Genomic DNA, 24,012 nt, shown 5'->3' on the forward strand with positions numbered 1-24,012 from the left:
TGCTCTTTCTTTTCACAAGATTACTGTATGGCATTATCTATTCAACTTGACAACAAAAGGATTTCTACTTTTTTAAATTTTTTTACCCCCAAATGCGTCTTTATTTTTTACTTCTCGCTACAGCAAGCACAAAACCTCCACATGATCAATATATTTGATATCACAAGAGTGAATGGTGTGTTGAAATAAGGCTCGCGCAGTGTTTTTTTAGAAATTATGTTAATAATTCATCAAAGAATATTGTCAAATGCTCTTACCTATAATTGTTACTACATAGACTTTTCTCTCCGACATACTTTAGATACAGTGTTTGTACTGAAGAGATTGATGAATAATGTATAAATCTTATGTTATGTTCATCCTGCGATTCTTGCCAATATGTGACTTGCATCAGACTTTTTTTTTAATGGGGAAAACAATACTGATTTTTGGAAAATCAGACGCTGGAGGCTGATTTTGGGAAAAAAAAGATATGTGGATATGGTTGCACTGTGAAGAGCCGTGAGAAAACAAACAAACGGCTTTGGTTTGGTGGGGGTCAATGAAGGGGGAGGCAAGGGGGTGAGGGGGTGAGTGAGGGGGGTACTCCCCGAATCGGAGTCAATTCAGATTTCAATCATGTCTTGCAGCTGTACTGCCAAGTTTTGTTGCCGAAAAGAGGCCCTGCCGTACTTTTGGGGTCAGTTCTGGTCACAGCTCATCGCCCCCCAAAAAAAAGACCTCACTTAAAAATCGACCCTCCCAAAAAACTAACATTTTGGGCTCATATAACAACATGTTTTGTTTGTTCAGGAGATTTAACCTGCCAATATGGCTGTCGACAGCACATTCTAAGTCACAGATGTCAAAGTGGCGGCCCGGGGGCCAAATCTGGCCCGCCGCATCATTTTGTGTGGCCCGGGAAAGTCAATCATGAGTGCCGACTTTCTGTTTTAGGATCAAATTCAAATGAAGAGTATAGATGTATATTAAATTTCCTGATTTTCCCCCTTTTAAATCAATAATTGTCATTTTGTAATCAACTTTTTCTGTTTTTAGTTCAACAATCATTTTGTAAAATCTAAAAATATATTAAAAAAGCTAAAATAAACATTGTTTTAGATCTGAAAAAAAACCCTAAATATTCAGGTCTTTTAATCCAGTTATTTTAATCCATTTATTAAAAAAATCTAAGTATTATATCTAAAATGGTCCAGCCCACGTGAAATCAAGTTGACGTTAAAGCGGCCCGCGAACTAACCCGAGTCTGACACCCTTGTACTAAGTCATCTGATTATTATCGGTCGATGATTTTCATACTAAATTACTGCGCGTTGACAAGCCCTCATCCTTTTTCATGATTATTTTTTACAAAGACGCTTGCAGCCGGTAGTCATCAAACCCCTCTGTCACCACGACCCTCCCCAATTCCAACGATGCCACCCACATATCATATCGGCCCGATATCCCCAACACTAGTTTAACTCCTGTTTGGGAAGACCGCTGTATACCCACGAAATAATTCCCCCCATTTGTGCTCCCTGACCAACCGAAAAAAACCCGGTATTTCCCCAATGGACTGATTTAAAGCTGCACTCCTAACGTAAGCCTCCCTTATTTGCAGCTTTGTGCAGCTCTTCGTGGGCTCCGCCCCTTTCACTCAGATGTGCATCCAAAAAAAAAGAAAAGAAGAAGAAGAAGAAGACAAGAAGGTGTCCAGCAGCAAGTATGTGACAGGCAGACCACGCGGACCGTCGGCTCTGCTCGAAGGATCCGCAAGCGAGCGGGCAAGATAGCGAGTCATCACCGCGAGCGCGACAGCATCCCCCGCAGCTCTTTTTAGGTAAGACCACCCCCCGAACCCCCCACACACGCACGCACACACGCACGCACACACGCACGCACACACGCTTCCCTCGTTCGTCGCGTTCTCCTCGTTCACCACATGTGACGATCGCCCCCCAAACACGCCGAAACCAAACGATAAATAACATCATATAATAAAAAGCTTTGAATGAATCGCCTGCCTTTGTCCCGGTCGCGCGCACCAAGCTGCATTCCCACACGAGGGGGCGCGTGCACGCGTCAATTCAAGCGTAATAGAGCGCAATATCTATATGTTATTATGATGCTTTTGTGATTGCACCTGGTGTCACAGCCTTGGATTTGTTTGGGATTGAGTCAATGGCAGAATTAAACGGCTAACAAAAGCGCGTTGATGCTAAGAAGATTGGATACTTTCACACTGGATTAACGATCTATTAGGATGTTTTTACTCCTAATCTACAGGATTTAGCAACTGTGGTGAGTGGTCATTATTTGGGAAAACTGTACACCCGGAAGCGGAATAGTCTGCATTTGAATGAATTTGGTAGGTTTACAGTCGGGATTGAGTTGAATTGAATTGAATGGAATGCCTTTATATTGTCATGATGAGAAGTACAATGAGATTTAAAGCTTCACTATAAAGTGTGAGCATAAATAAGTAGCCATAAAAAAGGGGTTTTGTACAATAAAAATGAAGTGCGGTAAAAAAGTGGTTAACAGCATGTTTTTAAGTGCAAGTATTAAAAAAAATGCTGTGCTAAGACTGAAGTAAAAGTCTGAGAACATTCCTTATGCATATGCATTTGGTCGTGTTATGGCATTTTACAGTGAAGGTACTTCATTGGGTTTAGATCAGGTGCAAAACTCCAGTTGATTTCTTGGGAAGAAACGCAGATTTTTCTCAAGAAGATATGTTTTTAGTTCATCTGAGTAGCAGTTTTAGTGCTGCTGTTTTGGTTAGCAAAATTCAGATGGTCTCAGTAGCAAACTGTTTTTTTTTTAATGTGCCTGTGTTAACTGTGGTAATGGAGACATCTGTTAGAGGGGAGGCGTTTATTTGATCAAATCTATGCACTGTGCCTTCAGATGTGGCTTCTACTCGTACTGGGAAATTTCTTTTAGGAAGTTGCCTATTTATGTAACGGAATTATTTTCAGAAGTGGGATTTCTGTCTGAGGCCCCGCGGTTAGCCCAGTGGTTAGCGCCTCGGCCTCACGCTTCCGGGGTCGTAGTTTCAATCCCTCACTGTGTGGAGTTGCCATGTTTTCCCTGGGCTCGCATATGTGGCTTTTCTCCGGGTACTCCGCTTTCCTCCCACATCCCCAAAACATCCATACAAGACTAATGGTCACTTGTTTGTCTCCTCGTGCCCTGCCATTGGCCGGCCACCCATTCGGGGGGCCCGGTAGTTGGCTGGGAGAGGCTCCGGCACCCCGGCGGTTCAGAAAATGAATGAAATGATTCACTTCAGCTAATTATTCCACTCCAGGCTAGCTGTAAACATATTTTCCAGTGGCAGACAGTTACCTGTAAAGCAAGGGTGTCAGACTCTGGTTGGTTCGCGGGCCGCATTAACGTCAACTCGGTTTCATGTGGGCCGGACCATTTTAGATATAATATTTAGATATATTTTTTCATAAATGGATTAAAAGAACTGGATCAAAATCCCTGAATATTCCGTTTTTTATAGATCTAAAACAATGTTTATTTTAGCTTTTTTATATATATTTTTAGATTTTACAAAATGATTTTTGAACTAAAAACACAGAAAAAATGGATTAAAAAATGCCAATTATTGATTTAAAAGGGGGAAAATCTGGAAATTTAATATACATTTATACTCTTCATTTGAATTTGATCCTAAAACAGAAAGTCACCACTCATGATTTACTTTCTTGGGCCGCACAAAATGATACGGCGGGCCAGATTTGGCCCCCGGGCCGCCACTTTGACACCCGTGCTGTAAAGGGTACAAAATGATAGTTTTTCCATTTCCAAATAATACTAGCTGAACACCTGGTAAAGCTATGCTCTTGAATTCCTCCAAGGTTATTGCAACTGGCGGTCCAATTACAGAGTGGCGTCGTCGAATGGGCCCACTTATTGGAAATCGGCGTTATTTGACACAGCTGTCAAAGCAGGGTTTTTTTATTACTTCCGATACCTTCTGTACACAAATACACGAACACACTCTATAAGGCTAATTGTCAGATATCAGAAAAGAAGAAGACAATATAATATGGGGAACTTCAAATGACTGTATGTATACGGTATTTTCCTGAACAAATAAGTCCCTCCTCCATTTTGTTTTCATCGTATTTTATGAAAGGTGAACGGCTTTCAATGAGTGGCTTTGACAGGCGACTGCTTCCTGTTTCCCTGCAGCTCGTAAAATTTTGCATATGTCGGGGGAGGTTTTCGGCACACCGGCGCGAACGGCAATTAGCCGGAGTTTGCTTTGCGTCGGCTTTGAAGTGCACTCGTGTCTGTCACCGATAGGAAAAGGCCGCTTTTGAACGCCACGCCGTCAAAGCGGAATCAAACCGACTTGTCGTCGAGGAGACGTGCGGCCTACTTGAGGCGCTAATCTGTTAGCAATGCGTCGTGTTTCTACACAATGACATTGTTGGCCAGAATGGAAATGGCACTTAATAGAGTGCCGGAAGCTTTGTTTTGATTCAGAGGGGATGAAAATGCTCAAGCTAATTTGCTAGTTATCAAAATCAATGTTTTCCAAGTCAAAATGGCAGTGTGCGGTCGATTGGTCGCCGGTCTTTTGGTCGCCGGTCTTTTGGTCGCCGTCTTTTGGTCGCGGTCTTTTGGTCGCGGTCTTTTGGTCGCCCCGACCGCGACAACGGGCGACCAAAAGACCGGCGACCAATTGACCGTGTACCAAAATGGCTGTCAAACGCAAGGTTTGCGGGACAGACGACTTATATTGTTTTCTTTCATTTTGACATAAAGCACTTTTTTTTCCAACTTTTCTCTCAAAGCTAGGTAGCTATCAATTTCTCGCGTACAATATGCTAATATTGAGGAAGGGCAATTTGAAAGTTTTGTCATGATACATTTACTTTTAGTCCTTAAATCTCTTACAAAAATAACAGAATGCAAAAGTGACGACGAAGCAAAATGGCAAAGCGGCCACCCAATTCCTTTTTCCCCCCCCAACTATTGTCAAGCTCCGTTTGCGGCAAACTGTTCCCCGGGGAACTTTAACCAGAGTGTGAACCACGTAAAAAATTCTACTTGACACACACACACACATACACACACACACACACTGAAGGAAGTCTTAGAGGTTGCAATAAACAAGGACTAGTGGAAATGAGGCCAACATAAAAGCCTTTCTAGACTAACACGACCACAGTGAGAAATCCTATTATATTTTAAATGTATTTCAATTAAAACCTCTTTTATACGACGAATAAAAGGAAGCACTTTTTCCATTACCACTCAATAGACAATATAATAGAATTTCTAGTATAAATGAATATAAGAAAGGTTCTCTAATAGTATTAACTATGACTTCAGCGGTTGATTAGAGCTTCCCCTCTCATCGCTTCCAGGCTTCATCTGTGCCGAAGCATCGGAGAGGAGTGGGCGGGCTCGTGCGGGAAGATGGGGGTGTAATTTCAGAAGCGCGCCAACTGACCAAAGCGGCCGTTCCCCGAGCTTCAAAAGCAGAAGCGGCGGTGGCCACCCCAAAAAAAAATGGCAAAAAGTTTTCGAAAGCGGCCGGAGTCTTCGGGACCAGCTGTTTCGGGCGTGGGATCTGATTTTACCGCGTGGAAGGCGTTGACGTGGTTAGCCGGCTTCCCAGCCCTAGGCACGTCCGTCGGGAATCGGGCCCGAGCACGTCGTTTTATGAGGATGGGAATGGGGTGAAAAGCGACCCTTTAAAAAAAATGTAATTGTTTTTTTGCATTCAAACTTAGTGTTCAATGCACAATTAGGAATTTGTCTGCTGTTGCATTTGAGCTTCTTAACGGCACTTGTGTGTCGATTATTTTTGTAGTAAATCTCCAATAGGCTGTTAATCGTTTGGTGTCCAGAGTTCACGTAGATTACAGTATTATGGTTAAGATGTGGGAAAATGGATGCAGATTTTTTTTTTTCTTCCTTCTTGCTGACTCAGCAGTTTTTTTTCTGTCACTGGTGACTCAATGAGCCAAACTAGTCTACCATTCTGGCAATGTGGAAGGAAACCGGAGCACCCGGTGAAAACCCACACAGTCTGGGTATGCCAACTCAAAAAAAAGGCAAAAAGCCAAAGTCAACAAAGGAAGCTCGTAACCCACCGGAGATTGAACCCTCGATCTCAGAACTGCGATGCGGATTTACCAACCACTTGCTCACTGTGCCATCAATTTTAATTGAATATAATTATGATATTAATTTTATTCGAAATAGTGAATACTGAAATATTGGATAAAATTGGGGACAATAGCATTCCCGACAGAAAATGGGCAACGCCATTGAGTCTCAAATGCGAAGCCCCTACCCCCCCAAAAAGAAAAATTCCAGCCTATCCCGAGTTGTTAAAAAAAAAGAATTTGTCAACCTCTACTCTACTGCTGAGTTTCATCCTCCCTTTTGCATTTCCGCTTGAAAACAGCTGTCACCGCAGAACAGCACGTTCTTAACCGTGTGCGGTCGATTGGTCGCCGGTCTTTTGGTCGCCCCGACCGCGACAACGGGCGACCAAAAGACCGGCGACAAAACAAGGTAAAACAACATGGTCTACGCATGAATAAAAGCCAACAATGGCCATGAGCACTTTCACTGAGCCGATGTGAATAAGAGTTTGTATGTACATGCGTTGTCCCTTTAAGAAGCGACGTCAGTTCAGTCAGGGTCTTAACAAGTTCTCCAACAAAAAAACAAAAGTCCGGGAAATTTGGAGCTTTTCTTTAGCCTAATCATTACTAGGGCATTAAGTATGACTAAATAGTCATTCGCAGTTTGTATTTAGGGAATTTGAGCAACAATTTAAATGGTAATTATCAATAACCTTCCGGGCGACCAAAAGACCGGCGACCAATCGACCGCACACGGTTCTTAACGTATTCGGCTAGCCAACGGGGGAACGTGACCCCGGACAAAAATGGCTGCTTTGCCTAGCGGGACGGCAAATGACGTCAACGGCAGAGGAAGCCGTGGCGGGGAAACCAGCCCGAGGAGCGACAGGCCCCGACTTGCCGCCACTGAGTTCCCCCAAATCATTCCTTTCCTTCTTTACATCCGGAGGAATCTTATATTGCGTCAGTCCGTCCGAGTCAGATCTACGGCAGGCCGTCGAGTGATTCAAATAAACGTGGGAATGACGAAGAGAAATTCCATTTAAATTGGGTTGGCGTCCCGTGCCGAACGGGCGTGGCGCCCGCGTGGAAAAGTGATGAAATGCACGGAACTCATCGAGTGTGGGCAAGCCACGATGACGAAAACAAAAAAGGCACATTTTTGCACATCCAATTTACTCTATCAGGAAAACTTTACTTTAATACGAGAGCCCCAATTTTAAATCATAATAATCATAATTCTGTCACGTCGGCTTAGCTCACGTTGTATTGGAACTAGGCCGGGGCGATAAAAATAATCAGTTTATCGTTAATTATCACGATAACAATCACCTTTTCCGTCTTTCCAATCTGAAACTTCAATAAATGACTTCCGCTGACGAAAATAACCACGTTCACTCGCTTCAAAAAAGGGGAACATAAAATAAACTGATTTTTAAAAAAGCATTTTTGTCGCGCGACAAGAGATAAGACTATTTCCTTCTAACACGATGAAAAGTCTTGAATAAGGAAAGCTGCCCAAATCTTGACAGCCATCTTTCTTTTGATAAAGCTGCACAACGCCTTACTATTAAAATTGCTGAAAATGCGGGTTCACCTCAAGTACGACTGCACCTGTGCACCCTTGAAAATTCGGTGCTGCGTTCAAAGTCTCCGGAAAACTCATTCGTGAATGACAAAACGTAAAATTAACACAATGTAAAACACACTCACTTCCGTTTCAAGAAAAAAAAACAATCAGGTGAACTTGAACTAACCACATTGTCTTCTAAATCTTTTTCTTGAGAATTTTAGGCTAACAGGCTTTAGCATCACAACTGTCATCTCACTATTTTTATTTTTCTACTCATTGGTGGGCTCCCATTCTGAAAACCCAATTTATTAATAGCGTATTGGCCCGAATATAAGACGCTGTCATTATTTTCTGTTTAAAAAATGTCCTTTTCTGTTCAAAAACTCATTTTTTCAAACTTGAGTCTTGCAAAAGAGCTTGTCTTATAATGGAAGGTCGTCTTATATTCGGGCCAATAGGGTCCTTCTTTCTTTCAACACAAATGTTGAGTAGTCTCTTCACTGCTAAAAAAACAACAGCTGTAGCATTTTTCCAGTCCCCGCCCACTACAGGTATAAGTGGCACCCTTTGATTACACAAGCCTGCAATCATTTATTAGTAAGTACATAGTCAGACGGATGTGGCGGACGTCACGCGGAGGATGTATACACGCAACTTTTCCAGAAAGACTCATGGAAAATGTTCCTTTTGCGCTCTACTTCTCTTTTTGACACGGGCAAACTAAAGGGTAACTATCATCAAAGCATATTATCCAATCACAATTGTTCCATCCATCAAGAGGGGGTTAGCCGCCATATTTATCATTTTCAGACTTTTTATCTGGCACTTTTTACCCGTGTTTTGAATCCAGCACTTCTAGGACACAAACGTGACTTGTGTTTTGGCAATAGCGGAGCTCAATGGTGTCAAAGTTGGTTCGCGTTGAGTTCATATGGGCCGGACCATTTTCCATATAATACTTAATTTTTTTCATTTTTTATTTGGATTAAAAGAACTGGATCCAAAGCCCTAAATATTCAGTTTGTCTAGATGTAAAACAATCTTTATTTGAGCTTATTTTTTCTTAGTAAGGGAAATTGTCTTTTAATCATTTGTTTTTAAAAACAAAATATATGTTTTTTAAAATAGAAAATATTTTATATATTTATTTTCAAATTTGGCAAAATACTTTTTGAACTAAAAACGAAAATATTGGATTAAAAAAATCGCAATGATTGATTTAAAAAGGGGAAAATCAGGAAATATAATATACATCTATAATCTTCATTAGAATTTTTTTTTTTAAATGGATTAAAAGAACTGGATTAAAAGCCCTGAATATTCAGTTTTTCTATAGATCTAAAACAATATTTATTTTAGCTTTTTTTTAATATATATTTTTAGATTTTACAAAATGATTTTTGAACTAAAAACACGGAAAAAGTTGATTACAAAATTACAATTATTGATTTAAAAGGGGGAAAATCAGGAAATGTAATATACATCTATAATCTTCATTTTAATTTGATCCTAAAACAGAAAGTCGGCACTCATGATTGACTTTCTCGGGCCGCACAAAATGATGCGGCGGGCCAGATTTGGCCCCCGGGCCGCCACTTTGACACCTGTGGCATAGCTGTACCTGTATATTTGCATGCCTTCCGACCATTTGAATTTGGTTTTACATGCCGACCTTCCCTTTTCTTCTCCCTTATTTAGCCCCGGGGGCTCGATGTGGCTGAAATGAAGTCCAGCATGCGGCAGTGGCGGAGGCTCACGTTGGCGCTGGCGCTGGCCTGGGTCCTCTGGGTCCTGCTCTCCTATTTCCCCGACGCCCACCTGGGCGATTCGGCGCCCTCCGGCGGCGTCCCGCTCCGCCAGCCGCCCGACAGCCGCCGCCTATCCTCCATCCCGGCCTCCCGTCGGCAGCCGAGCGCCGCGGCGGTCTCCGCCTCGCCGGAAGCCGAGCCCCGGACCGGCTCGGCCGCGCCGGAGGCCGGCCGCCACCCCGACTACGGCGAACGGGAGACGCCCGGACCGGACGACGGCGACCCGCGGAGCCTGGCGGCGTGGTCCGCCTTCGGCACGGAGGACGTGGGGTCCCGCTCGGACCCGGCGCCGCCGAGTCAGGAGAGGAATTCCCGGAGCGCGGAATACGCCAACCGCGTGGGCGGCGGAGAAGAGGAGGATGAAGAAGAAGAGGAAGAGGACGAGAGAGCGGACGTGGCTGCGGAAAAGTCGGGCTCGGTGTTGAGACTCTTGTGGAAAGGCCGCTTGTCCGTGGACATGTTGGACCCTTGGCTCCAGCGGGCTCAGAAGGAGTACGTGGAGGCCAACACCCACCACGTGGCCTTCGGGGGGCCCCGCCGGGCCTCCCGAAGCACCCGCCAGCTGCTGTGTCAGATGAAGGCCCAGGCCCGGCTCAGCACGCTGGACGGCTCCGAGAAGCCCTTCTCTTCGCTGGGGTGGGCCCGCCTGGTGCCCTCGCTCCCGCTGGGGCGGATGCGAGCCTTCAACACCTGCGCCGTGGTCTCCTCCGCCGGCGCCATCCTGCGGTCGGGCCTGGGCAAAGAGATCGGTGAGTTTAGATGAGATTAGATTGGATAACTTTATTCATCCCGTATTCGGGAAATGTCATTGTCACAGTAGCAAGAGGGTGAGAATACAGACATGGGGAAATACATTTTAGACATAAATAGGTAATAAATAAGTTCATTAAAAAAAAAAATAGATAAATTAATCAATTGATTAATAAACAAATACATAAATAATAATAATAAATTAATAAATTTATAATTCAATTAATTAATAAATGAATGAATTTATAAATAAATAATAATAATAAATACATTAATTGATAAATGAATAAATTTATAATTCAATTATTTAATAAATGAATAAATTTATAAATAAATAAATTAATTAATAAATGAATAAATATATAAATAAGCATTTTGCTGAAATATATATTTACATATACATACATATATATATATAAATATACATATACATATATACACATAGATGTACATGTATACATACGGTTGGTCTTAACATTCAGCCATTTGTTTTGTTAAAGTTCCCGTCAGGTTCCGGTCCTTTCTGGAAAATTCATTCCTTCATTTTTGGAGGCGCCCGCTTATCCTCATGAGGCTCCTGGGGGGTGCTGGAGTCCATCCCCACCCGTGGGCCAATCGCAGGGCACGAGGAGACCAAGGACAACAAATCATAGCTAGGCTTAGGCCATTTGGAGTCTTCAACCAGGCTAGCTTAGCATTGCATGTTTTGGGGATGTGGGAGGAAACAGGAGTACCCGGAGAAAACCCACGCCGCCAGTCGACACGGAATGGCCGTCGAGTGCGGGCCTTATTTTGTGTGTATAGTGCGAAAAGGTGCATAAAATCATTGAACGTGGACGGTAAAGCAAAAAAGACGTGCTGATTTACAACACGCGGTTTTTCGTAGGAAGTGAGTCTTGTTATGTGCTTTTCCTGCGGTTGCCGTATCACGGGAAGTGAGAAACGCAGACGTGACAGACGTGCAAAATGTCTGAGAAAGTAAGCCTTTATAGACCCGCAACCTCAGACTGAATTTCCCCTCTGGGGGAATCAATCCGTCAACATCTAACTGACCTCCGTTTCATGTATATGTCGTTTTACGCAAAAACACACCAAATTACTATCAGTACTAGTTGTTTTTTTAAATTGAAATATAAGCTGCATGGGATAAATGATGATAAACATTGCAAAAGGCTTGCTTTCTAAAACCCTCAATTAATATCTTATAAATCATTGTCTGAAATTGAATTTATTCACTGCATTTACCTTAATAATTAACACCGCAGGCGGCAGCATGACAAAAATGAATAACTAGCAATCAACATAAAATAAACAGCAACACAAACGGCTGTTCAATCTCCAGCTTTTACAAACAATATGTACTCTTGTTCTATTCTTTTTTTCAATTTTTGTTTTGTAGGAACATGATTATCAGACACATCAATCAAATATTTTAAGTAATGGTATTTATTGGCCAGTGATTAACGTGCTTCCTGATGCCAAACAACATATAACATATTTTGTATTATCCCACCAATAACCTGTCAAAAGAAATTATGAAATTCTGCAACAAGTGATTTGAAAATGAGAAGCGTCCATATTCCATATTTTGGCCAGATTTTTGCAGGTTGTTGAGTGGATGATTGCGTGGTGCAGCGCATTACTACCACCGTGTGGACAACAGAGGAAAAGCAACAGATGCACAATATATATATAGTCATTTAAATTTTAATCAAATGTAACATTTTTTAAAGAGGAAATTTATAAATTATTTAGTTGTACATCGTTTTAGTATAATTCTGAGGACATATATCTATTAATCTTATTTTTATCATGATAATGATGATCATTATTATTGTTATCGTCATTAGTATTTCGTGCATGGGGCATTTTGTTGACCGCACATTGACAGAAATGCATCAAAATTTCATTTCCAGAAGTCCTTTGTATGCGTAATTTTAAATGATCAATTCCATCAATTTTTGATGAATTTTGAGCATAAATGCATTAGTATGCACCCAGTTAGTTTTGCTCCTTAATCAACCTACTGTGACAAAATACAACTTACTTATGTACTATATTTCAAAATAAGAGAATGCATTGATTTTCAGACTAAGCACGTTTCCAAGACTGGCCGCTAGAAGGCAATTGTGTGACATTAATGTGACATATTCTTATCTTAAATCCAAAAATGTCAACATATTTGCTCTCAGATCTCATTAATATGCGAATGCACGTTTGCTTAGATATGACTTACATAAGTTTTCTATTTTTATGACTCGATTTTGAGCCGCCGAAGAGTTGCCAGATTGAGACACACTTGTGACATTTTAAGAAAAATTCCCCCACTAATTCAAATGAATTATCATCATCTAACTGGAGACAAAAAAACAAACAAATCAATTGTATTGTACTTCATCAGCCCAGAAAGAATCAACAGAAATATCATCTGAAAATATGAATATCCCGTCACGATAAATACAAAAATAAAAGACTGTACTGTAAGTTTGAAGCGACCAAGCTGTCATTTTCAACTGACGATAGAATTTGTGATTCCAGACGCTCACGACGCCGTGGTGAGGTTCAACGCCGCGCCCACCAAAGGCTACGAGAGGGACGTGGGCAGCAAGACCACCATCCGCCTGGTCAATTCCATGGTGAGCACGCCAATAACGATTGGCTGCCGATCCGTCGGCTTGACGTGAATGGACGCCATATGCTTTGAAAAATAGCGGGGACAAACATGGCCTGGCTTCCTTCCGGTCATGGTGATGTTGTTTACCATCTTTCACATCTGCCACCAATTGATTGCTTTTTCCACGCCGCTCGTCCTCGTTTGCCCGACTGAGCGACGCGGCCATGCAGAACATTGACGCTTTAATTCCCCCAATTTAGCAACGGCTGCCTTCCGTGGCGCGCATCCTGCTCGGGGGTGCCGGAGCCCATCCCCTCTTAGATGAGATAACTTTATTCATCTCATATTCGGGAAATTTCACTGTCACGGTAGCAAGAGGGTGAGAATACAGACACGGGAAAATACATTTTAGACATAAATAAAAAAAATAATAATAATAATGACTTGGGGCCTAGACTGGGCGTGGCCAACAAGTTAGACACAAAAAATGTTCAAGTGTGTCAGTCAAGAGCCACACCACACACACACAAAACACACCATTAAAACCACAGAATTCATCATAACACTTAAAAAACATCATAATATAGATTTCAGCATTTGTTTTGAATGGGAAATATGAATTTGAGGGTGTTTTAAGAGAGAAAAAGAATAAGAGAAACACGAAACGCGGAATCTTGGCCGGATGGTTGACGTATGTGGTTGTCTCCCATTGGTTTTCAGATTGTGGCCAGTCCAGAGTTCAAGACCAGTTCTCTTTACAAGAATGTCACCTTGGTGGCCTGGGACCCCCCACCTTACACGCTCAACCTGCACCAGGTTTGTTTCATATTCATATCATAACATATCTCCACTTTTCTTCTTTCTTTTGACTTGACGTCCCCGGGAATAAGTGGATTTCCACCAAACTTTGACGTTATTGCGACTTTTTTGAAAATTCTTTAGCCGCTTCTTATCACGTTGCACACATGCCTCACCTAAATGTATTTGACGTCGGCTCCCTTTTATCAAAACGTGCCTGACTTTGTTCTGCCCTTAAAAGTTTCATGATGAAATCAAAACATACAACTTGCATTCCTTAGCGTCCGATTTTGGCTCAACCGAAAATGTTTGACGGGTTTAAAAACAAACATTTTGAATGGTTTTGTATAGCCATCCTTAGTTTTTTTAAACGCTAAACGCACCATTGACATTGCTAGACGTCCAATCATGTGCGTATTAGGTTGTCACTAGTATAGGTCCACTCCATGTGAACTGCCAGACCTCCTAGTTCAAATGGATTGGACGTCTATCGCCATCAACAATAGCCAGTGATTCATTTTTATTGAAGTAAATAATAAAATAAAATATATACCGTATTTTCACAACTATAAGGCGCACTTAAAAGTCTTAAATTTTCTCCAAAATAGACAGGGCGCCTTATAATCCTGTGTGCTTTATATATGAAAAAAATAATAAAATGTGAAATTCATTGAGGGTGCGCCTTATAATGCGGTGCGCCTTATAGTCGTGAAAATACGGTATATCTTGATTTTATTCTTGTAAATGACATTTAGGGTTTTTTATGTGAGCAAATAGTTGCTAAATGTGTATTTTGACTCTTTTTGCGCAGTAGGATGAGTATTTTTGTGGCAAAAAAATTGTCCAGCTTGTGTTTGCTTCAGCTCGCCACCGGATTTTCCTTTGCGGGCTCCTGTTGCTCTTTTCTCTCTCATTATCTCATTTAATGGGCCACAAAATGATCGCCCGGCTGCTCAAATTTTCCACCTTCACGTTTTATTGAAGTCATTGGCCGGTGAAGAGATTGTAAAATGGCCGTGTTTGACTGACAGGCGGCTTTACCATCCCATCAGCAGCTTTTTATCCGTCCATTAAAGTCCTCGCTATTTCCATGACATATTTTACAACAGTCGTTTTCAAATTGCTCACATCCAATAATGAAACAATTACTGTATTTGAGTTTTTTTGGTCTGTGAGATGCAGGACCAACATCAATTTAAAAAAGGTCTAAAATATGTCTATATAACTGGGCCTTTTTTTTTCTACGAATGACGTCAAAGACGATTGTGTTCATTTCCGGAGGGGATTAAATTAAAATTAAAGTTTGAAGTGACGAAACTGGAGGAAAGATGGAAATATTACAATATCAATGACTTGACTCATTTTGGGGGAAAAAAATAACCCACTTTGTTTTGATGTGTCCCTCGTTTATGGCAATTGGAAGAACAAATATATGCTCATCCTCTGTCATATTACGCGTCCAATTTTGGGCAAAAGTTATCCTCAAATGTCCCAAATGCAATTTTTTGTAATTGCTCCTTATTATGTACGACTGTGTAAACTAACCCGTAAAGACTACAAAATCTGGCAAATGTTTGCCATTGAAAAATCTATCCCCATCATTCATGATGCCAATTCAAAATTTATACCGCATCTAAGTTTAATGAATAACCAGAAATGGCGCTGGCGTGAGAAATGATAAAAACGCTCTGCTCCGGAAATAAAAATAACCTGAACTCCCATTTTACGGGAAGAAACCCATTTTTCCGAGGAGCGATCTGGCGGACATTTTTCATTCGTGCGTAATAGAGAAGGTATTGAGGAGAGTCATCAATCATTGGCCATTCGTATCCGGGACGATTGGTCATCAGAGGAGCCGCCACGAAAATTCCCCGCCGCTTTTTAATTTCCTACAAATGGTCGTAGCAACAGATGCTATCCGCTACGTCAACACGCCACTCGTTTGCGGAATGGCCTTCCAGACGCAAAAAGCGTACGTTGTCCGGCGAACGAAACGGCGGACGACGGGAGGTGTCGCGCAAAAGCCGCCCGCGTTATTTCCCCGCCGCGTTTGTTTATAAGACGTGGCTAAAACCTTCCGTGAATAAATTAGCAGTTGACCGGCGGATAGCCACACTTGACGTCACCCGCTGGCGTCTATTGACATTTTAGGCCATTAAAAAGAACACGGCTCCTTTAGTGTTTCGCTCTGACAAAGCCGGAAAGTAGGAAGTTGTCTTTTGACATTGTCCACATTTCTTCATCCTCCCCACAAGGAAGTCAGTTTTTTTTCTCGGGTCCAGTTTGAGTTAAAGGTCATTTTATTCACTCATGTCAAATCTGGATCCAAGATGGCGGCGCACACGGGTGCAGTGGCTCTTTGCTCTCCAGTTTGGTGTTTTGCCAACATTTTCTACAGTCGCCAGAATTTAATTACTCGCGTTTTGTTTTGTTTTTTCCCACCAATTTCGTTATACGCAGCTGTGTATGATGACAATAAAGATTTGAAATGTGGTCGATGAAAAGTATAATATGAATGCTAGCGTTAGATGACACTTTTGTTGTTGTTGTTGTTGTTGTTAGTGGTACGCCAGTCCAGACTACGACCTGTTCGGACCGTACGTGGAACAGCGCAAATTCCATCCCGACCAGCCCTTCTACATCCTCCATCCCAGTTACCTGTGGGGCCTTTGGGATGTGATCCAGGGCAACACAAAGGTCAACATCCAGCCCAACCCTCCCTCATCTGGCTTCATAGGTGAGCAAATATGCCTTCTTATTTAGAACACCCAGCCAGTAGACTTTTGTCAGCCAGATTGCGTACGTTGCTCGGAGAGTGTAAAAGACGCCGTCGCGCCAACCACTCGCCATGACCCATTTTGTGCACACTACTGTCTTCCCCTATTTTTGCGTGCAATTGTGTTTTATGTGGAATGTATCCATCCGTCAATGGCAAAAATCCCCGATAAACTGCGCAAATCTGCAACCATTTTTTGGGGGGGGGAGACTACGTGATTGCATGCGGAACGCTAAATATGAAATAGGTGTCTTGTTGAGGAAGATAGTGTATATGGATTTACAGATAGGACAAGATTGTGGGAGTTTAAAAAGAAAACATTTGGTCCATTTGTTTATTTTGTATGTTTGGTCTGCATGAGAAAAAGGGAGTGAAGGAGAGCAGGAGTAGCTTCAAGTAGCGGAGATTTTAAGTAGGATTAGTAACTTGACCAGAAGAGGGATGGACCTTTTGGAGATGTCCAGAGGAACAACATGGCTAGAAGAAGGAGGTCAAGGGTGGAATTCCCTGGGAAGTGGGCTAGGGTTAGGGTTAGGGTCATGAACGTGGTGGTGGTGGTGGTGGTGGCTAATGTCTGGCCCACCCACAGGATGCCAAGGATAGTGTGGATTGACGGGACAAACCAAAAGAGTTTGTTTTGCCTCTCTTGTCTCTCTTTTATGCTGTTTACGTCCAGGCACAAAATGGCTCCAAATGGCACAATCGCACACAAAGGGACAGGAATCGAACGTCTGAGGCCAGACGGAGTGCGGGATAATTTCGCCAGCGCTTCGGCATCGACCTGTGTTCCGCTCGCTTCAAATCGTCCCCATTCTTTTATGTTGAAGGGTTGTTGTTGTTGTTGTTTTTCTCCTTTCGAAGGAGATGTCGTGGGGACACTCAAGAGTGTCAGCTCATTCTTCTTCTTGCTCGTCTCTTGTGAATTTCAACTTAAAGGCAAGTGGAATTTTCACTCCGTGACGACTTCAGCTCATTTTAGTATATTGCGCCACTTTGTCACACTGTGCTTGAAAAAGAAAGGGAGAGAAGAACATCACCAACAATTGGTCATTTTTGTAAGTTTTTATTGCTGTTTTCAATTAAAATGTCTTTTCTATGTCATATCTAACCGTTGAGGTGGCGCGTCGCCCTCACAGTTCTGGGGTCGAGGGTGAGGGTTCGATCCCAGGTGGCTCCGGATCTTTATGGAGTTTGCACTCTCTCCCCGGGCTAGTGTGGGTTTTCTCCGGGTAATCCGGATTCCTCCCACATTCCAGAAACATGCATGCTAGGCTAATTGTGTGTTAAATTGCCCCTAGTTATGAGTGTGAATGTGAATGTTTGTTTCTCTCGTGTCCAAAGTCAGCTGGGATAGGCTCCGGCACCCCGGCGACCTGAGGGAGGATAAAAGCGGTTGAGAAAATGAATGAAGAAAAAAAAAGATGGAATTGAAGATGGTGTTTTTTGATGCAACATTGATGGACATGTCGCCGCTTTGGTGGAGATTTGTTGTCTTATTTTGGATCCCTTTTCACCAATTAGGTGTCATCAGTTGATTGCAGTCAGGTACTGACGAGCTCACCGTTCCTTTACGGATGGATTTAGAAGCAATTCCACTTCATTTTATTCCCCCAAACATTGTGAGGAGATGATCAAAAGCCTTCCTGTTCAATTTCGCGGTGTTATGAAAGAATGGCCAATATGACCCTTGACTCTATGGAATATTCAGATGTCATTAAAATGGATTGCCTCATTTAATTTCTCCGTTGCAATGATATTTCAACATTTTTGAAGCGTTGGGTCAGCCCGTCACGCTCGTTCTTGATTCATCTATTAAGAGCTTCTTTCTCCGGGAGAAAAAAAAAAAAAAAGCAGAGCGGACGCTTAATGAATGCGCAATTGGACGAAAGCTCGTCATTATTAGTGTTTGCTCCATCTGTTCTCTTTTCAACGTATAGAGATGAAATTAAATGGCAAACTTATTAAAAATAACAAAGAACACATGCCACAATAGTACTAGTCCCATCATTGGCTGTGACTTATTAGCAAAAATATGAAATGATTTCACTCAAAATGTCCCCTGCCAATTGAATACTTAATATCTAATATCGTTGTAGATGTGATTGTGAAAGAATGTTTGTGACTGGCTAGCAACAGGGTGTTTCCCCCCAACTGGCCATAGTAAGATGGGATAGGCTCCGGCACCCCCGAGACATGGCGACACAAGATGAGGTGAATCCGTTTAAAGTGCTGCTTTCTGAAATTATAGACTTTTTAAAAGAAGGCGTGGCGTGTTCAACAGGGGGGCAAGAATTTCTATCAACTATGTCGCCCCCTACTGGTTAGGAATGTATCTGACCAACTTTGTATTTTTTTTAAAAAAGATGGTCAGAATAGTAGTAGAAAGCGTGATTAATCTCTCAGAGAAATGGGCTTTAATCAAAACAACTTCATTTTTTGTACACATCAGACCTTCAACGGGGATCAGACGACACAAGAAGAGCAATTCATGCACAAGTGGAAAACAAAACAAAACAAACCCAAAAAAATCAGCAAAGAATTGCTTTCTCTTTTCTTCTGTACACGACATCCCACCAAATATATTTTCTGTCATGAATGCTAATGAATTGGAACTCAACATGGAATACAATACAATTACGATACAATAGGAATCAGATCCCTTGGTCATGTGCTATTTTAGCGCATGACAATTAAACCTCCAATTTGTGGCCCAAATTGCTTTTTGGAATATTTCAAGTGCTAAGAAGTAAACACTGGAGATTTTTTTAAATTTTTGTATCCGACGGAGGCCTTTTGTTGCAGTAAATGAGTGTCCAAAAGATCACGCCAAGATGGAGCAGGTGTATTTTTCTCGTTTTTACACTTAGCACGTTAAGCACAAATAGGAAAATGCATAAGTCATGGGACACAAAGTCAATCTCTGTACAAAGGTTAAGCTCACATGTAAAATACAGCATTGTGCGTCCATCCCATCGCATTCCCGTTCGTCCACATTCCGCCACCGTCCGCTTTGGCCGTTTCAGTCCACGACCTCGGGCGGCGTGGTCAGCTTGACGGTCGGCGCCGCCTTGGCTTTGAGCGCGTCGCTAGAGACGGCGGCGCAGGCCACCGTGTTGCTGGAGATCCGTCGGTGCAGATGGATGCCCCCCGTGGTTTTGGAGGTCATGGAGCTCTTGCCGTTCTTCCCCGACCAGTTGTCGCAGTGAAAGAGGATCAGGAAACATCTGTAAAACTAACGGGGAAGGCGGGGAATTGGCTTAAAGGTGACAGTCAGCCAAACGATCATTTAAAAAAGTGCCTTATAGTCCGGAGAATGCGCCGTATAGTCCGGAGAATGCGCCTTATAGTCCGGAAAATACGTCGGTTAGTGAAAGAGGATCAGGAAACATCTGTAAAACTAACGGGGAAGGTGGGGAATTAGCTTAATGGTGACAGTCAGCCAAACGATCATTTTAAAAAAGTGCCTAATAGTCCGGAGAATGCGCCTTATAGTCCGGAGGATGCGCCTTATAGTCCGGGGATGCGCCTTATAGTCCGGAGAATGCGCCTTATAGTCTGGAGAATGCGCCTTATAGTCTGGAGAATGTGCCTTATAGTCCGGAGAATGCGCCTTATAGTCCGGAGAATGCGCCTTATAGTCCGGAGAATGCGCCTTATAGTCTGGAAAATACGTGGGTTAAATCGATTTTCACAGAAATAGTAACAGGCGTATTTCAAGTGATGGTATTCGAGTAAGTGGAATAATGTTGGACATGAATGAGTTGACTGTGGAATTTTTTTGGCAGTTGGATTTAGGAAAAGAAATGTTATTAAGATGTTATTAATTGGCAGCGTGTGGGTTCCAAGTACAGGTTGGATGGAGCAGTCCACGCGGTTAAAGCACTTTGATTGTGGTGGGAGCTGACAAAATGGCTTTGTAATGACTACTTGCCAGTCATTGAGTGCTTGATTGGGGAACATCTCATGTGGAGCGTTCGCAACGTGTGGAGTGTGCCAAGCGTTTCCCGGATACCGACGGCCAACGGAACGTTTATTCCTCTACACGCTACGTCAAGGCAACTAAGGCTCATCCTGTAAAACAAGGGTGTCAAACTCGGGTTGGTTTGCGGGCTGCTTTAACGTCAACTTGATTTCACGTGGGCCGGACCATTTTAGATATAACATTTAGATTTTTTTTTTTGAAATGGATTAATAGAACTGGATTAAAAGCCCTGAATATTCAGTTTTTATAGATCTAAAACAATGTTTATTTTAGCTTTTATTATAGATTTGTAGATCTTACAAAATGATTTTTGAACTAAAAACACAGAAAAAATGGATTAAAAATGACAATGATTGATTCAAAAAGGGGAAAATCAGGAAATTTAATATACATCTATACTCTTCATTTTGATCTGATCCTGAAACAGAAAATCGGCACTCATGATTTACTTTCTCGGGCCGCACAAAATGATGTGGCCGGCCAGATTTGGCCCCCGGGCCGCCACTTTGACACCTGTGCGCGTAAAGGAAGACTTATGCGGCTTTTATGACCAGAAACACAGAAGTCATGCTCGCAAAGTAACTAGAGAATGCCTTCATTCGCCGGGGTGCCGCAGCCTATCCCAGCAGACTTTGGGCTCAAACAGAGGAAACCCTGATTGGGTGGCTGGCCAATCGCAGGGCACACGGAGACAAAGGACAGCCAATCATAGCTAGGGTTAGACCATTTAGATGACTAAATTACTCAAAGCTAAAGATAATTTAGCACACAATTAGCCTAGCTTGCTTGTTTTTGGGGATGTGGGAGGAAAGCGGAGTGCCCGGAGAAAAGCCAAGCAACATGGGATCGAACCCTGGACCCCAGAACTGGGAGGCGGGCACGCTAACCACATGCAGCGAGACATCAATAGTCCTGTGCCTGCCAGGGAAAAAATCAAATTGTCACGTCTCACGTTTGAGGACGTGCATGCAAATGTGGACGCCGGTCTTCCCGTTTGAAGTTTGCTGTTTATAGCAGAAATGGATTTTCACCACATATTGCAAAGTCGTGCGCACGGAAGCGGCGATAACCCCGTAAAAGGCACGAGGATCAATGGCAAAATAGCGTGATTAGAATCAGAAAGGATTTGACTCCACTGCCAATTGTAATTAAGATCATCCTTCCATTTTGATGGAAATGCCAAAGCAGGAGTGCACAAAATCAAGCACAAACTTTTCAGGGGAAATTTTTCACACTGAAGTGTTGACATTGCATACCAAAAAAAATGCAAGTCGTCGATCTGCAAACCGCAATTTTTCACAAATTGCCTCTGTAAAGCAAAACCTCAAATTTCCTACGTGATAAGTTTGAGCCTCCGATTGGGAAAGACAACAAACAGACAAGACTTGTGAGCAGAATAATAAAAATAGCAATAAACATGTCCGCCAGATAACGGCTAGCGTGCTGAGCCTTCTTATTTTCCCTTTTTTTTTTTCATTCAAAAGGTGTTTGACCACTTTTTTTTGGCCCCGCCCCCTCATATCTTCTACACCAGGGCTGTGAAATCCTTCCATGTTTATTTGTGAAATCAATTGCACACAAAAGTATCAGGTTTTTAAAATGTACGTATACTACTACTACTAAAAAAAGCAAGAAGGAAAAAACTGCACCCATAAGTACTAACTTGGTCCCCCTGGTCGAAAAAAAAAAGGAAAATTCTTGCAGCAAGAACTTTGAGAAATTGCATTGCGTATCGATCAAAATAGTGCAATTGCAGCAGAAATCGTTGACTTAATTATTGCTCCTTGTCACCAAATAATCTGTTAGCACTGTAATCTGAGTTATACTTCAAAGCCCATGTTTTTTATTCATTGTAATTTCTTGGGATCGATCAAAATCAAAACAAGTATTCTGAGGATTGCGCAAGATTTCATCCCAACTAATAGCCTATTATTCATTATGTCTTATTGACTATTGTGCAAAAACTCTTTGCCTGAGCAAATTGAAAAGAATTTATAAAGCACGGATGGAACAGAAAATGAGTGTCAATTTATAAGAAAAGGGAGGATTTTTAAAAAAAAAATATTAACTTATTTATGACCTATTTATGTATGTCTAAAATGTCTTTTCCTGTGTCTGTATTCTCACGCTCTTGCTACTGTGACAATGACATTTCCCAAATACGGGATGAATAAAGTTATCTAATCTAATAATCTAATGAATCCGAATGGGAATAAGAATAAGAATGCTATTTGTGTATACGAAGACACTATAGGGCACAAGTGTCAAAGTGATGGCCCGGGGGCCAAATCTGGCCCGCCGCATCATTTTGTGTGGCCCGGGAAAGTCAATGATGAGTGGCGACTTTCTGTTTTAGGATCAAATTCAAATGAAGAGTATAGATGTATATTAAATTTCCTGATTTTTCACCCTTTTAAATCAATCATTGTAATTTTTAATCCATTTTTTTCTGTGTTTTTAGTTCAAAAATCATTTTGTAAAATCTAAAAATATATTTAAAAAAAGCTAAAATAAACATTGTTTTAGATCTATAAAAAACGGAATATTCAGGGCTTTTAATCCCGTTCTTTTAATCCATTTATTTAAAAAAATCGAAATATTATATCTAAAAATGGTCCGGCCCGCATGAAATCAAGTTGACGTTAATGCGGCCTGCGAACCAACCCGAGTTTGACACCATTGCTATAGGGGATATTGTCACTGTAAAAAATAATTGTCATTTTTTTTTTGCAAAAAGCATTCAAATGACAAAGTGGAAGAAATTTCAGCAGAAAATCGAGACGTGGTGGCATTTCGGGGTCACTGCCATCAAGCTGCCATCAATTATTAACGATTTAAGACGGTGTTAATATATAAATACGATTTTTATTCAATACAAAATGTCTGCCTTGGCTCAAAAAGCATTGGTATAAAAACTGGTTTTCAGCATGTCCACTCGTAACCCGTTAACGTCCTTTTCCCGCAGGAACCGTCCTGATGATGACGCTGTGCCAGCAAGTGCACGTCTACGAGTTCATCCCGTCCATGAGGAAGACGGACCTGTGTCATTACTACCAGCGTCATTTCGACAAGGCCTGCACGCTTGGCTCCTATCACCCCCTTTTGTACGAGAAGAGGCTCATCCAACGCATCAACGGCGGTAGCGAGGGCGACCTGCGCCGGAAGGGCCGGGTCACGCTGCCCGGCTTCCGCACCTTGGACTGCCACGCGGGAGAGCCCGGGCGCTGACCTCCCGCGCCGGGACTCTCGACCTTTCCTGGGCGCCGTGAGGGCGCGCCGCAATAACGCCGTGACGGTATTGGAGTTTCAGAAGAAACGAGCCGTTGCGATTCGGCAGGGCGCTTTGCGCGGAACTTGTTCCCACACGAGATGTTCTCTGGGACTTTAGGACGCTAAAGAAAACCCCCCCCGCCAAGACATCTGCTTTAGCTGAGCCACGTTAGCTAAGGAGCTGACTTAGCGTAGCCACAGGTTTGAACCAGTTCTTAGGGAATGTTCCACCTTTTTTTAAATCTTGAAGCCCCCACGCGATCATCGTCTCAACTTTTTCGACGTCGGGGTCTCCGGGAAGCCACTCCGCCCAGTTTGGTTACATTTGCCTTAT

The 24,012-nt window shown here is 42.3% G+C and overlaps 1 protein-coding gene across 2 annotated transcripts; it reads left to right on the forward strand.

Moving 5' to 3' along the window:
• Window positions 1–1,648: 1,648 nt before the first annotated feature.
• st6gal2a (ST6 beta-galactosamide alpha-2,6-sialyltranferase 2a) lies at window positions 1,649–23,903 on the forward strand. Of its 2 annotated transcripts, none has more exons than XM_077616972.1 (6): window positions 1,649–1,822; window positions 9,379–10,237; window positions 12,777–12,874; window positions 13,573–13,668; window positions 16,213–16,387; window positions 23,374–23,903. In XM_077616972.1, the coding sequence occupies exons 2-6, from the start codon at window positions 9,403–9,405 to the stop codon at window positions 23,634–23,636; spliced, it is 1,467 nt and encodes a 488-aa protein (XP_077473098.1). In that variant the 5' UTR covers window positions 1,649–1,822; window positions 9,379–9,402; the 3' UTR covers window positions 23,637–23,903. The 2 variants fall into 2 exon arrangements, with proteins under 2 accessions (XP_077473098.1, XP_077473097.1); XM_077616971.1 differs by lacking the exon at window positions 1,649–1,822 and adding an exon at window positions 8,192–8,407.
• The last annotated feature ends 109 nt before the right edge of the window (window positions 23,904–24,012 follow it).

The sequence above is a fragment of the Stigmatopora argus genome, chromosome 13 (assembly GCF_051989625.1).
Source record: "Stigmatopora argus isolate UIUO_Sarg chromosome 13, RoL_Sarg_1.0, whole genome shotgun sequence".
NCBI lineage: Eukaryota > Metazoa > Chordata > Actinopteri > Syngnathiformes > Syngnathidae > Stigmatopora > Stigmatopora argus.